Raw genomic sequence first — 14,582 nt, forward strand, 5'->3', positions numbered from 1 at the left:
GGTTCACCCTTGGCTCACCAGGTGCACATCACGTTCCGCTTGCTGGAACATCTCAGTAAGCTTGACGAAAGAGCGTGAGGACTGCTGCAATTAATACGGGTCCGTCCCGGTGCGGCGGAGCTCCGGATCTAAGCGGCCATCTTGGTCAGCGTCCAAGCCACGCCCCCCTCCACTATCCTTCTTAATCCAAGTAACAGACTAACATATCCACCGCTCAAATTACTTTCATATTTCACCATACTAATTCACTACTAATCCTTTATGGGTTCCGGAGTAGCGTGCTACATGCCGAAAGTGTTGGAAATTAATTGCAGGTGCCGAGCACCGGAAACCACCGGCTTAAATTAAGCACTGTTCCTGTCCAAACTCTATCCTTCTCTGGCTGTGGGAATGCTTTCCGGCTTGGCAAGTCGGTCACCACCAGGCTCAGAGTGGTCCAGAGTCCACTGAGCAAGGACCCCCTGAGATATTAAGGATTGCTGCTGCAGTTTATTCCTCTTTTAGTCATAAATAACCTGTCATACAAACTGAATGAAGTGCATAAAAAGCGTGGGAACTATGATGAAGAGCAATGGGGGTGGGGTCAGCGAATTTGAGGGCGAGGCAACAAGAAGTATGGGAACTGTTAGTGTAAAATTAAAAAAGATTGGGAATGTCACTTCCAACAGATCCCGCCCACTTCAACCACTGGGTACAACAGAAGAGACAGGGTGCTTAGTTTGTATAGGGAGATATAAACATAGAATGACAACAGGTATATTGGAAGAAACCAAGCATTGCATAAACATGTCCCTGGGAGTGAGAAAATCAGACTGGAGAATTAGAAGGTGAAATGAGATACATGAATTAACCACAAACCCGTACAAGGAGCATTCCAATTTCATTGTTATTGGAGGAGGCAGTTGGAGGAATCGAAGATACACCCACTTCTCTCCCTCCAAATGCTTGCTCCTTTCACTAGGCACGCTAAAATTTTGACCCAATGCTAATGCGGGCTTTCCTCAGACCATATCCCTCACCACGCACCCTATAGCTAGGTCGATTGGAATCAGGCAGCAGGGTTGACAAAATTATGTGGCAAGAAAAGGCGATTTATGGGGAGTAATGGGGCACAATATCCTCCTTATTTTGTCACTTTTACACATCATTAATTCTGTCTGAACAAAGGTTTCACCTCATTAGTACCGGTTTAACACCCAAATACACAATTAGCAAGAGAAATTGGACCAGTCAACTTTTGCATAAGGGCCTATTATTGCACAGCTGCACTTGTTGCTGCGCTTTTCTACCTTTTGATGTTTGATCCGTTTGAGCCAGATACATTTTTTGGCTAAAATCGTCATATTATGGAGCGGATTGATTATGTGGCAAAGGAATCAAATCTGCAATTATGCGGGAAAAGCTACAGACGCAAAATCTCAGAATTCGAGTAAACCTGCCTATTGCGTCCTCAAGATTTGCACAGTGGAGCCTCCCTGGTGCCTGGCCTGTTAACGGTGGAGAGCAAGATGGGGGCCTACACGTGGCAGCCCCTGGTCACACAAAGCAACAGTGTGGAGAAAAGCCAATAATTGAATTAAAACAGCCTCTGTCGGGAGTCCGATCGCAAGAAAGAACGCACACAGCTTTTCAAAGGCACACATACGCTTTCCCTGCTGCGTTATTTGAAAGTAATTCACATAATTCACGGAACACGATGCTGATGCCTGAATAACTCCCAATCAGCAAAGCCCCGGGAGACCCCAGGCTGAAGGGGACTCGGCACGTTCAGAGGTCACGTGCTGTGCTCGCGCTGACAGAGGCCGGGCCACACGCACAGCGTCCCTTCTTTCGGCCTGAGGTAAGGCTTTGTTTTGGACCAGACACCAGTATCTTTTCGGCCAATAGGCGCTCCCGACCTGTAGAGCTATTTTGTTCTCAGCCCAGCTCGTGTTGGTTTCACTGAATGACACGTTTTATGGAATCTTACTGGGTTTGTGTCTGGTTCTGTAGGTATGCCTGAGCGTTCAACTGTTCCATGTTAATTGTAGTTTATAATAGAATCAAGGCGTCATACAACGTACATATATCACAACAGCTGTCAATGAGAATGCAGATGCACCGAGAATCATATGCTGCTTATTGCCACTGAGAGTGTAGCGGGGCCATAACTCGCGAGAGGGAAAGCCTCGAGTGATCCACGGTGCTCGCCTTTATCAATGGTCATAAATAGCATATTATATTAAGAGCATCTACATATGCGCAGGATGCCATGGCAAAAACCAGGATGCAAGGGGTTAGTGTTGTATATACATACATGTTTCCATGTTTGTCCAAAAGGCGAGGACGCACTCACTGCAGTTTTATTGATCAGAATATTTATTTCAGGGGAAACCGGCATGTTCTTTTCCAATAAATTGTATCCATTCCTGCCTGACGCGTTTGGCCGACTGGAGCTGCCCAGATGCACTACAAGAAACATTTTCATTTGCATGCTTTTACCTTCAATTACCCTCCGTTTCTATAGCGATGCATTTTTTGGTTTGCTCTTCTAACTTTGGCGCATTTGCATTTGCCAAATCTTCATGAAACTTCCCAAAAAAGCCTCATCCAACTCCGCTCCTTTCTGGAAAGTTTCAGGCGATCCGTCAGGTTGGGGCTGCGAAAAAGAGGGGTCCCAAAACATGTTTTCCCTGTTCATTTTTGCTTTGGAAAATTAAACAGTGATGCAGCAAAAACAGCTAAACGAAATTACACCAAATTTGACAAAAAGCCAAATTCTGGTCTTAAAATTGGGGGATGGGGTCTCTGGGACCAGTATTGACTTGGGGAGGGGCCTGCACACCCCCCTCTCCCCTGGTGGGTAGTCTACAGGACTACTATTGGCTCGAGGTGGTGAGCTACACACCCCTTTCCCTTAAAATGACTTTCGGCCCCAGGGTATGGGGTTCTCGGGCCAGTATTGGGTTGAAGAAGGTGGGCGCATGCCCCACTTCCCATGAAATAAATATATTTTCCCTATAGGATTGGCTCCCAAGGCCCAGCAATGGCCCTGGGAAGGGGGCCACATGCCCCCTCCTCAATATTAAAATTAAAAAAAAAAAAAGAATTGCCTACTTCTGCGGGCACCCCGGATGGGTGCTAACAGGGGAGTCGGTGGAGTTGCGGGGGCTCTAGAACTTCCCTCACAGCTCACAACAAAAATAAAAAGAGTTGAGAGTCCTGGGTGGGCCCGGGACACCCACAATAATAGTTACAAAATATCCTATATGGGGAAAATGAATAATACATGAGCAGCAAGAGCTCTCATATATGATTTACTGCTCCTAGCAAGGAGGGCCCCATAATGTCCTAGGACTTTTTCAAGCACATATTTTCTTGCTGGTGGTGTCCCTAGAAGAGGCAAAGGACAGACCAAACATTTTGTTTATGTTGTTAGGGGGTTGCAGGGAGTGCAGCAGCCCCCAGAAGCATTAAAGAAAAGTGTCCCCAGTGTAATTAAATGCCTTATTTCAGGAGAGTTTACCATATTTTATAAAGACACTCCGAGCTGGAACTGTATGCTGTTCAGCTGGAGTGTGTGGACCTTTAGTGGTTGTTTCAATGGCTGCACTCTGTAGCACGAAAACTGTTAAAATAAGACTCAGATATGTTGATTATTTCGTTTAATATAACTGTATTACATTTTATCAGTTTTACTAAACATCGCACTTTATGATTTAATGAAATATACATTTGATTATAACTAAAGATGATTTTTTGACAAAGACAATAGGTGTGTGTGTAGAGAACTAATCTTTTAGTGCAGTTACCCCCACTTTTTGCCCCCTTTTTAGCTACTTGATTCAGACTTTCGACTCTGACAGTGTACTGAGGCCTGCTAACCAGACCTCAGTGCCAGTGCTCCTTCCCTGAAACAAGGTGTTGTATAATTGTGCCACAATTGGCTAAGGACTTTAGCACCCCAGTAAGTCCCTAGTAAAGGGTACTCCAGGTTCCTAGGGCAGGGGGGAGGGTCCCTAAGAGCTGCAGCATATCATATGCCACCCTACGGGACCCACATACAAATTCCACACATACTACCATTGCAGGCTGTGTGACATGGTGCAAACCATGAGTGAAAACACAACATGACACACTCCTATGTGTCATGCCAAAGTCACTGCAGCTAATATATGTCACCCCTACAGCAGTCCTTTGAGCCCTCAGGCAGGGTGTATTATATTTTATGTGAGGACATATCTGCATGAGCAGATGTGCCCCTGTGATGTATAGTTCCATTACTAGGTATTACAAGTGATCAGGGAAGCCATTGTAAACCCATGTGCTGGACACAAGTTCCCCAGCTACATGATGGCTTCACTTAATATAGGGATGTTTGGTATCAAACATCTTGTATTAATAAACCCACACCAATGCCAGTGTTGGATGTATTAATACATGCACCCAGAGGGTACCTTAGAGGAGGCCCCTGAAAACCTACCAGCTACTGATGTGCTGACTAACCTGTTTTCACCAGCCTGCCCCCAGAGACAAGTTTATGACCCCAAAGGGTGAGGGCCTTTGCTCTCAGGTCAAAAACAAAACTTGCGCGGGCAGAGGTTTTCCCACCGCCACCCACAGGATGACCTGCAGATTAGAATTCCAAGGCAGACGAGCTTCAAAGAGCTAACCAGTTTTGGAATGCAAATCTAGCTTCTCTCACAGGCGAGGAAGCCGACCCCCTTTGCCCAGAGCCCTTTGGCACCTGGACAGGCGGGAACATTAGCTATGCAGGAGGCAAGTTGCAATGCCAAGCTGGTCACACTTCTAGGATGACCAAACCTGGCATGAACACAACTTTAGAAATTCCACCATATTTTGTGTAGTGGAATTAGGAATTCTGAGACAGGGTGATACCCACTCCCCAAAAGACACTCCTGCACCTAAGCCCCACATCCCGAGGAAAAGTGGACCAAAGGTATACCTGCATGCCCGAGGATCTCGAGGGTCGAGCACCCCTGTGGGTTCCCCCGTGCTGGTTCCCCAGTTCCTGGTTGCAGCCTCTTTCTTACTGGACCGTTCTCTCATTGAAGTGAATGGGACACCCAACGCCGTGACACACCTCTGCACCCAGACGTCCCAGAGCCTCCTGAGGTGACCTGTTGGTGTTGCTTTGGACCTTGCCCCATACTCCCCTTAAGTCCTGAAGTTCAGTCCTGTAAGTCCCTGCTAAGTGCCGGAATGCAATACATATTTTTCCTTCATAGGATAACATTACCGGTCCAGCAATTGTACTGTGTACATTTTTGAGAAACCTGTAAAAATTCATACCTGATTCCAATAATCTTTGTACCTAAATTCATATGAGTATGTGTTATTTTGATAAATTGGTGTTGTATTTCTTAATTGAGTGTGTTTCATTTACTGCCTCTGTGTGTGTAATAAATGCTCAGCACTGCCCTCTGATATGCCTAACGGCTCACCCACAATATCACAAAAGAGAGCATTTGAGGTGTCCTTTGTGCCTCTGGAATTTCTTTGGAGTTTGATTTGACTCTCTGCATAGTGTACCTCATTTTGCTGCACGATATAGGGAGCCAGCTTCCTAGAGTGTGCTTTAAATATTATAAAATGGACTAACAATGGAACCTTCTATTTTGCCAGCACCTGAAATTAATATCACCCTTTAGTATCTTTCCCACAGAAATATGCTATTACACATAGGTCAAGGGGATGTGTGCATTCTGAGTAGCACCCATTGTAACAATGCTGGTTCCCTAGGGAACATAATCAGACAAATCAAACATAAGCTAAGATGCACCACAAATTTATAAACAGTGTCAATTTGTTTATATTCAAATCAATTTCAGAGGACAAGGTAATCCTTGATTTCAGTTTCTTTATTCCAAATTCATTGGACAATGCAAAACGATACAGCCGACGCGTTTCGTCCTAACACAGGACTTCTTCAGGGCTGTTTAGAAAAATACATAGATACAATACAATTACAAACAAATCATATGTTTAAAAAATATCCTATAATGGATATTAGTCTAACACACTTGAGCTTACATACTGACAGACATATTTACATAAATTCTTTTAAGTAGAAAATGGTCATTTAAAATTCAATTCAAACATAACGAAAATTGTCATGTTAAATCATGTCCATGTTTTCTCAATATCCCCCACATTGAGAGCACAGCTAGACAAATTTGTATTTAATGCAATATATGTATAAGGGAATTCTGTTTGAAGTTATCTTATATATGCATTTAGAAACACTAAATGAGGAAGAAGAGGAAAGGAAAAGGTGAGAGTCGGTGGACACAGAAAGAAAGAAATCTGGAAAATCATACTGCCATTCACTAGGTTTATTCGAGTTAGGTCATTATTTTTTACATATGAAAGGGAAAAATTCCTGAATGTGAGGTTTATGTGTACAGATCCCAAGGGTCAGAACTGGGCATGATCTATAATAAGTATATAATGTACCTACCAAGAATAAGCAGATAAGTTACTTCAAGCTTTATCAGTTTAAGATTGTACAATAGAGGCTGAGAATCTTCTGTCCAAATTCTTATGATCCAAAAGTTTAATCTGCAATATGAGATAAATAGCCTTTTCATTAAAACAAAAATCTGTACACATAAACCTCACATTCAGGAATTTTTCCCTTTCATATGTAAAAAATAATGACCTAACTCGAATAAACCTAGTGAATGGCAGTATGATTTTCCAGATTTCTTTCTTTCTGTGTCCACCGACTCTCACCTTTTCCTTTCCTCTTCTTCCTCATTTAGGATTACCTTGTCCTCTGAAATTGATTTGAATATAAACAAATTGACACTGTTTATAAATTTGTGGTGCATCTTAGCTTATGTTTGATGTGCTTTAAATATGTTGATATGCTGACCCCTTCATAAAGCCAATAGGCTCACTTTTTTATTTTGGTGTTGTGGCCTGTTGACAAAGTCAGTAGGGCTGCCTTACTTAAGATGAGACCCTTTTTATTGTAAAATTATATAGTTAGCCGTGTGCACTTGCAGGGGTTTGAGCACCAGACCTTGTGCTCAACCCCCACTGTGCATGGCTTGACCTTGCACAGTGTGGGGTTGGCCACCCTCCAGGGGCTGGACACAAAGACTGGCTGTAATCAACCCCATTCCAACAGTGTGGCTTGGAGTTGGCTGCTGACAGAGGCTGCATGTGGCATGGAGTTGGCTACCTGTGGGGTTGGTCTCAGAGCCTAGCCGCAGGCCAGGACTTGCAGCCAACCCCATGCTGAGCACGGCAAAAGGCTGAGTGTGGCATAAAGTTGGCTGCCTGAGCGGTTATTAGAGGCAGGCACTGTGGCCAACCCCTTCAGCTGTGTGTGGCGTGGGGATGGCGTTACTTATAGTAAAAAAACTATCACTTTACCATAAATTCACTGAAAAATACAAATGTTAAAGCAACGTTATAGTTAGTTACAGCTGGGTCTGGTTGCTTAGTGGACTAATGCAGCCACTGGAGGGACCTGTGTTTGACCTCATGGTCACAGGTTCAAATCCCAGTGGGTCAACTCAGACTTACATCCCTCTGAGGTCAATAAAAATGAGTACTATTGAGTTGGGTAACAATAAACATCTGTTATTCAGGGCCAAGATACCTTTGGGTGAACGTGCGCTTTACAAATGCACATGTTAGGTAAGGTAATAATATCTTGTCTTTAAAATTCGCCACTGTGTAGTTACAGTTATGTCAGAGTTTACATAGGAAGAGTGTTTTTTATTTTGCTAATAACTTTGGTACTGTTAGACGAATCTTCACAAAATTTTCCAACAATGAAAGGTGATCTATCTCAACTCCTTCTTGGAAAGCAGAGGGTGAGAAAAAGGGAAGGGTCCCAAAACATTCCTTCTCTATGTTAATTCCCAGAGGAAATTTTGGAAAGCAATACAGAAGAAAACTCTAAATAGAATTACACCAAATTTGGCAGAAAGTTAGAACTTTACTCAGAACTAGTGCTTTTCATGATCTGGTGTAAATCCGTTCAGCTGGTTTTGAGAAATTTACATTTAAAGAAATGAAGTGAAGCTTGCATGGTCCCACGGTACCATGTAGTTGACGCTTGTGCAGTGGTACCACAGGAGTACTATAATACCATGAAAAACTAAATCAGAAATTGTGAGATGGCGGTCTGCGGGGGCTTAGCCGTCTGGGAGGTTGTGCATCTGTGGGGGGCTGGACGCAGGGCCTGGCCACTGCACAGGTCCTACAGCCAACCCCCTGCCATGAATGGCCTTCAGCGGTGCAAGCGGGAGGTTGGGCACAGGGCCTACCTATAACTTCCTACAGTGCACTTCTTGACAGATATAACCTCTTTGCAGCAACATCGTAAAATGTGTGCATTGCATGCAAAACTTTATTATGGAGAATTTCCATCAAAGATTAATTGTGATTTATTTGTAACTCTGAGCCATATTATCTTTAAAAATGTGTACAACCAGACATAATAGGTCACCCTGTTTCAGCAAGAGCGGGTCTGAGTCGCAAGGTATTTGAAAATTTTCAGATTTTCCATCATCACTTTTGTACTGTGTTTCCCAAAGGTCAACACTGAGTTCAGTATGGAGAAGTCTGACGTTTCTTTGCAAGCTTGTGTGCAAGAGGAATTGACAAAGATTGATTCAAGTACATTTGGGGATCCCCCAGGTATCTTCAGATTTGTTCAAAACAAAACTCTGTGAATAGGCTCAAAATGGATCGGGTAAATGTAAGACGCTGCTCTGGATAGCTCCCATTTTGCTCCAGAACACTTATGTATGCTTAGAACCCCCAGAGCTTACTTAACTCCTCAGTTTGAATGGCTTGCACAATAAATTCCAGAGTGTTGGTAGTTTGTTTAAATTGTGTATGACCTAGTAATGAAGTGGATCATTTTCCTGGCCTTGCAGGAGGAAGCAGAGGGGACATTGTGCGCCCATGGAGAGCCTGGTGTGAAGGTAAGGTGCTTTAGTACCTATGTGTACATGGTTATCACAATTATTCCTCCTACCTTTTATTACTATTCACAACTATACTATTATTACTGTGTATCTTATTTGTATTCCTTCTGTCTCTATTCTATAGCAGTTGATACCGCAAACATTGTGTTATTTGATCCGTATGCACAGGCCTCTCATTGTTTCTGCCTTTGGTAGATGGTCAAGGTCGCCAGTGGAAGACGGTGAAGGCAGGGTACCATATTCAGCCTCCGCGCTTTGCTTGACAATGCTGGCATTTTAGGGGAGTGGCTTGAGGGGTTGCGTGTGTTTTCTTCTGGAGCGGGCCTTCTCCGGCCGTTTAGGATGGGCTTTTGCCATGAGGAGCGGGGTCAATGCTGATCTGGATAAGGCGGATCTGTCAAGAATGGCCCAGTGGGTGAAAATGATGGGTTGGAATGCTACCCAGAGCAAGTGCCATGGTTTAAATTGTTTGCAAGCATTCCTCGCAGCACCTTTCATGTGTTTGATGAAACAAGCCAGTTTGGCCACAGGGTCTATGCACCCCTGGCCCGCAGTGAAGGAATTGGGGACCTCGCGCCTGTCCCTCGTGGAGAGAGGTCCACTTCTTGAAACCACTGCCACAATTTCCAGTTCATGTGTCCCGTATTGATCCCCCGTAGAGAGGACAAAAGTTAAAGTTTTACTTTCTTTTCACCATGCAGGCTATCGCTTGGGGGGTCACTGGTGGCTCGACGTGCATGTTGAGTGGGCTGCATCCACCACTTTACAAGCCACAACACAGTGGGCCTGACTCACAAATCTCCCCAATGAGATGCCTCAGTTTGTCTCCTTACGTTTCACACTCCACATTGAGCTTTGTTTTCTATTGCCGGTGATGACAGCTGTATCTTTGTATGTCCTTTTTTCTTTGTTTTTTGTACATACAGTGAAAACATTGTTTAAATTTTTTTTTTTTTTTGTTGAGCACCATCTTATTTGCACTTTGCATTTAAGTTCATTTACCTGCGGGAGGTGGTGCCTGAAATGGGCACAGACGGTCGCTGTAGCAAGTGTAGTAGTAGGGAGGCCCTTTGTGAATCAGACCTTCTATTCACAAAATGATGTTTACATTTTATAATTGTTGTACATTCTGCTGACTATCTTAATTTTAAAATATTCTTTGTTTCAGGGAGGGAAGGGTGATGAAGGTGAAAAAGGACAAAAGGTACAAAACACCCTCTATAATTATCAGTATTCAAGATTCTGCTGCACAGCTACCAGCTAAAATGATGTTTGAGATTAAAGTGGGATAACCTGCTATGTGAAAACGAAATATTTCAAAATGTCATTAACAGCATGTCAGCAAGGTTAGGATCTAAAAGAAATTGATTTGTGACCTATGTTTAGTACAAAAACGAATTTAGGTGGCTAAAGCTTTGTTCATCTAGTTTGTTGTTGACTCATTTTGGTGAAAATTAGCTAAAAATAAGATTTATGTTTCCAAAATGCGTGCTAGAATATTATAGGTGGAAAAATGTGCGAAGGCTTCAATCGCACAGATTCACATTTTTTAAAAAAAACTGCACCAGCTCTGTATACAAAGCTGGTAAAGTTCAAAATAACAACTGTGGAAATTAAAAAAGGGCCGTGCTCTGCATGTGAACCTTTCCCACAGCCATGCAAGGCCCGTGACCAGGGTCGCATTGGGATCACAATTCGGTCCGGGCACTCCCAAAAAAGTGGCCCACATTCCTGGAGCACGCCCATTCACAAAACAGCATTTGGCTAGTCTCATCGGGCTCATTTTTTAGAGAAATGTTTCAGAAATTATGTATTTTAAAGCTCATAGAGCCAAAAACATTGGTGAAAACTAGAAGCACTACTTTTTGGTGAGTCAGGCGAAGTGAAATAAAGTGGCCCAAACACCACAACTCCTGATATGGCTATGTTTGCCACCTGGCGCTATCTATTAACCAGCATTACCAGTATTTTAATGCCCTTGCCAGTACGAAAATGAAGAAAATAACCTAAAGCTGGTATTTCCTCCCCCGATTGATATGTACTTTAAAAGTTTGAACAGTAAACATAAGGTGAAAGCAGTTTAAAATGAGGTCTAAAGCTTCTTTAATGATCCGTGACTGATAGTTAAAACTAAACAAAGGAAGAAAAGCCATTTAAGAAGGAATACAGACTTTTTTTTATTATTGAATAGAGAATCCTCTCTCATTATTAAGTTCCAGCCTTTGCAGATTCTTAAAAAATAAGCAAACTGAAGGTCATGTTTTTTTATTGTAGTTTTACATAGCGTAAACTCGGCCAAATGGCGCAATTATATGAGCACCAGTTACATTACAGAAGATCAAATTCATTTTTATTTTAGGCCTTAGCGCAATTAAGTCATTTGCCCAGAATCACAGGATGTTGCAGTGAGGCTGGGACTCAAACCTATTTCCATAGTTCCACATTCAGCAGCTCTGACCCTAACATTACATTATCTCAATTTTCTGCTCTGGGACAATTGCTCCACAGCGAGGTTTATGCAAAGATACAGCCCCCACCACCCCTCCCACCATCAAGGCCTGAAAGACACTGTAGCCGAGGTGTCAACGACAGGCCCTCAGCAAGGCCATTCACTTACTCTCCCCAGCCCAGTCAACTGTAGCCTCAGGGTGATGGCCTGGCAGGGGAGGGTTAAACAAAAGCAGGAGAGCCAAAGTGATGATGGCCCACAGCAGGGGAGTGGGACATTGCTTCTGGGCGTCTGCGCCGGCCCCACGGGAGGCCAAGATAAAGTCTGCAGCGGACAGAACAATATTGGCCTAGAGACGCTGCTGAAAGCAACCCCCCCACAGCCTCCTTGCTCATGATGCTGCCCCCCCTTACAGTGGCCTGGTGGGGAAGACAATAAGTCTCTGTGGGACGTTTGACAAAAACCGCCCACTGGTGACCCCTAGGCACCGCCCCATCGGCCAATGCCCGACTGCCCACGTTACCAATCCGATGCTGCCCGTGAAGCACTTTTGTTTTCAGGGGTGCTCTGTCTCTTTCCTCGTTGCCGAATGTCCCAAGGTCGGGGTTACAGCGTCAGGGAAAGAAGATGACGTGGCCGAGTAGCAGCTATTGTGCTAACGACTGACCCCTAAGAAGCACACTTCCTTGCTAGCTGATGTCCCATCAAGGTTGGTTGGAATCGCAGGCTGCCAGTGTCACACAACCTTAGGGAACTTCCTGCTCTATTGCTATAGGTCAATTTCCCTGAAATTATCCTACAAATAGAGTCAGAGAAATCACTTGGCCCATTCCTGAGATATTCGTGTTCTCTTCAACCGTACTCTGTTTGAAATGATAACTTTTTTTCACAAAGGAAGGGGTATGCTTCTTACATTGTTCAAAGCAAGTTAAAACCTCTGGGATGTAAGACCTGCTTACACATGTTTCAGTTCGCCTTCTATATGCTAAAGCAACGCACATGCATTGAATGTAGAAGGTTTTATCGCTCTGCGGATACAAAGGTTGATCTGAGCCCACAGCCCCCTCATGAAGATCTTCTTAAAATCCCCACCAGGCACTTTCAGTAAATGGCTTTCAGCTGAATTTGGCAAATGCTGTTTTCGTGGTGGCATTGTGCTACCACAGGCTATGTTTGTTATGTTTTAGTGTCTTGTGTGTTGCATTGGTGTGGTAAGTTAAGCAAAGAGCGTTCAATAAGCTATTTCTGGTCGTTGCAGGGGGAGCCTGGAGTTGGGTTTCGAGGTCCGATTGGACAGGCAGGACCACCAGGCCAGAAGGTATGGAATATACTTTACGTTACTCTTCTTGGCATAGAGTCGGGCGATTATCAGAGGTAAAACTCATGGACTGATGACCAGTAGGCACAGAGCCCTCCGCCTCCTGGCTGCAACCTTTGATGCACATCAGGCCTCAGGACGAGTTATCAGTTAATCCGATGGGGTCACTTGCAGGAGTGATAAACCCCGATGGACTGCAATTAATGGGGGAAGCCCAAAGCAATCTGGGGGGTTTCACCCAGACACTTCACCTGCTAAAGAAGGGGAAATATGTAGCTGTAAATCTGCATGAAACCTGGGAAAAATATGCAGGACTCAGTGAATACACACTCATTCCTGCAAGTTAACACCACACGGAAAAATACAAACAGACTGCATCCTTCTTGGCAGAAGTCACCTAGTATCCGTGTGTAGGCTTAATGCATATCAGCTAAGGCTTAAAGGGCCTTTCCCCCACCCCAAAGCCATATTCGGCAGGTTTGACATGCCGAAAATTACCTGGGGGTGCGAACGTTGTTGCACCCGCTAGTTTACTGGTGCAGTACTCTTCGCCCAACTTGTAATTGGGATTCCTGTGCCAATCATAAACATTTGGGGCACTCGTAATTGAGGCCACTGAGTTATGATTGAAGAAGTGTATACCTCGTCAGAGGTCTTACTACTATGATCTCCCAAATACCACCTTCTAGACTCTACATCTTCTATCCCTCCATTGTCCCATTCAAACCGACTAACAGACTCACATGTCCACCCCTCAAATTAACATATATTTCTCTGTACTAACCCACCACGAATTCTTTTGGCTTCCGGAGTAGCGTGCTATTCGCCGAAAAGCACTTTGACGCCTCATAAGGGGTAGTAAGCACTATATAAATTACGGCTAAAATTGGAGTGTTCGGATTCCAACCCAACTTTAGATGCACTGATCTGGGCAACAATCAACTGATTTCGGATGGAGCTCACAATATGCCTGTCTCTCTGTGGAAGGAATTACACACAGTCAAAGGGCTCAATACATCATTTCTGATGGGCTGGGGCGAAGTGTGCACCCGGAGTGTTCTTTATAAAATGCTGGATGTATGTACTGTGTGGGGCATATATTCACAAACCAGCTTAGGTGTGGCCAGACAGGCCCAGATAGCGTCTGTACATGGTGGGCCTGGTTCACTCTCCAGTGTGGTGCCCTGGCATGGAGGCCTGCGTGTGTAATCGAAGTGAGGAAGTCCCTGCCCTTGGACCGAAGGGAGGGGGCTGTATTGGATCTCAAGCAAGTATCTCAACCCCGTGTCTCCATCAGCCATCTGTACATTGCAGCCTGAGTCCATGGTGCATATTCCAGATGGCCAGTTACAAAGTGTTGCTTCTAGATGTGGTGGTGTTGTGTGGGTTTTGTCATGTGGGTTGTAGGTCTGGCTAAATACAGCTATAGTTGTCTTTAGTGAGAGCTCTAGTCATCAGTTCATTTAAAAGAACAATATTAAAAGAGTGGGCCATGGTTCCGCCCTCGTCATCCATTCTTTCATGTCTTTTTCATGTCTTTTTCATGGTTTGCCTTTGCTTAGATGTGCTGCCTGTCAAGGCTGTTGCATTCAGAGTGTGGTTACATCAAGCTGTCCTTTTCTTAAATTGCAGATATGACATCATGTGTAGCTTCATGCTGTCTGCATTGTTTGATGTGTATTCTGTGCTAGTGAAATGACATTTTAAGTGCTGATTGACGGCCTCGCTGCTCGCTTCTTGAATGCTGATGTCTCTCTTAAAATGAAGTCACCCTGCTATTCACCATTCATGCTTCTGGGATCAATTGTTTTACTTTACTGTCATGATGACATGTTGGATTTACAACTTTTTTGTTCCTAAAGTA

At 44.1% G+C, this 14,582-nt stretch overlaps 1 protein-coding gene across 1 annotated transcript in view; it reads left to right on the forward strand.

The window, feature by feature from the left end:
• The window catches only part of LOC146855703 (uncharacterized), a 1,104,791-nt gene that overhangs the window by 766,780 nt on the left and 323,429 nt on the right, over positions 1–14,582 (forward strand). Inside the window, exons 76-78 of the mRNA XM_085653597.1 lie at positions 8,901–8,948; positions 10,120–10,155; positions 12,659–12,718. Of these exons, the coding sequence (XP_085509723.1) occupies positions 8,901–8,948; positions 10,120–10,155; positions 12,659–12,718 (144 nt within the window). The remainder of the gene's footprint in view (positions 1–8,900; positions 8,949–10,119; positions 10,156–12,658; positions 12,719–14,582) is intronic.

This window comes from Triturus cristatus, chromosome 4_1, assembly GCF_964204655.1.
Source record: "Triturus cristatus chromosome 4_1, aTriCri1.1, whole genome shotgun sequence".
Classification (NCBI taxonomy): Eukaryota; Metazoa; Chordata; class Amphibia; order Caudata; family Salamandridae; genus Triturus; species Triturus cristatus.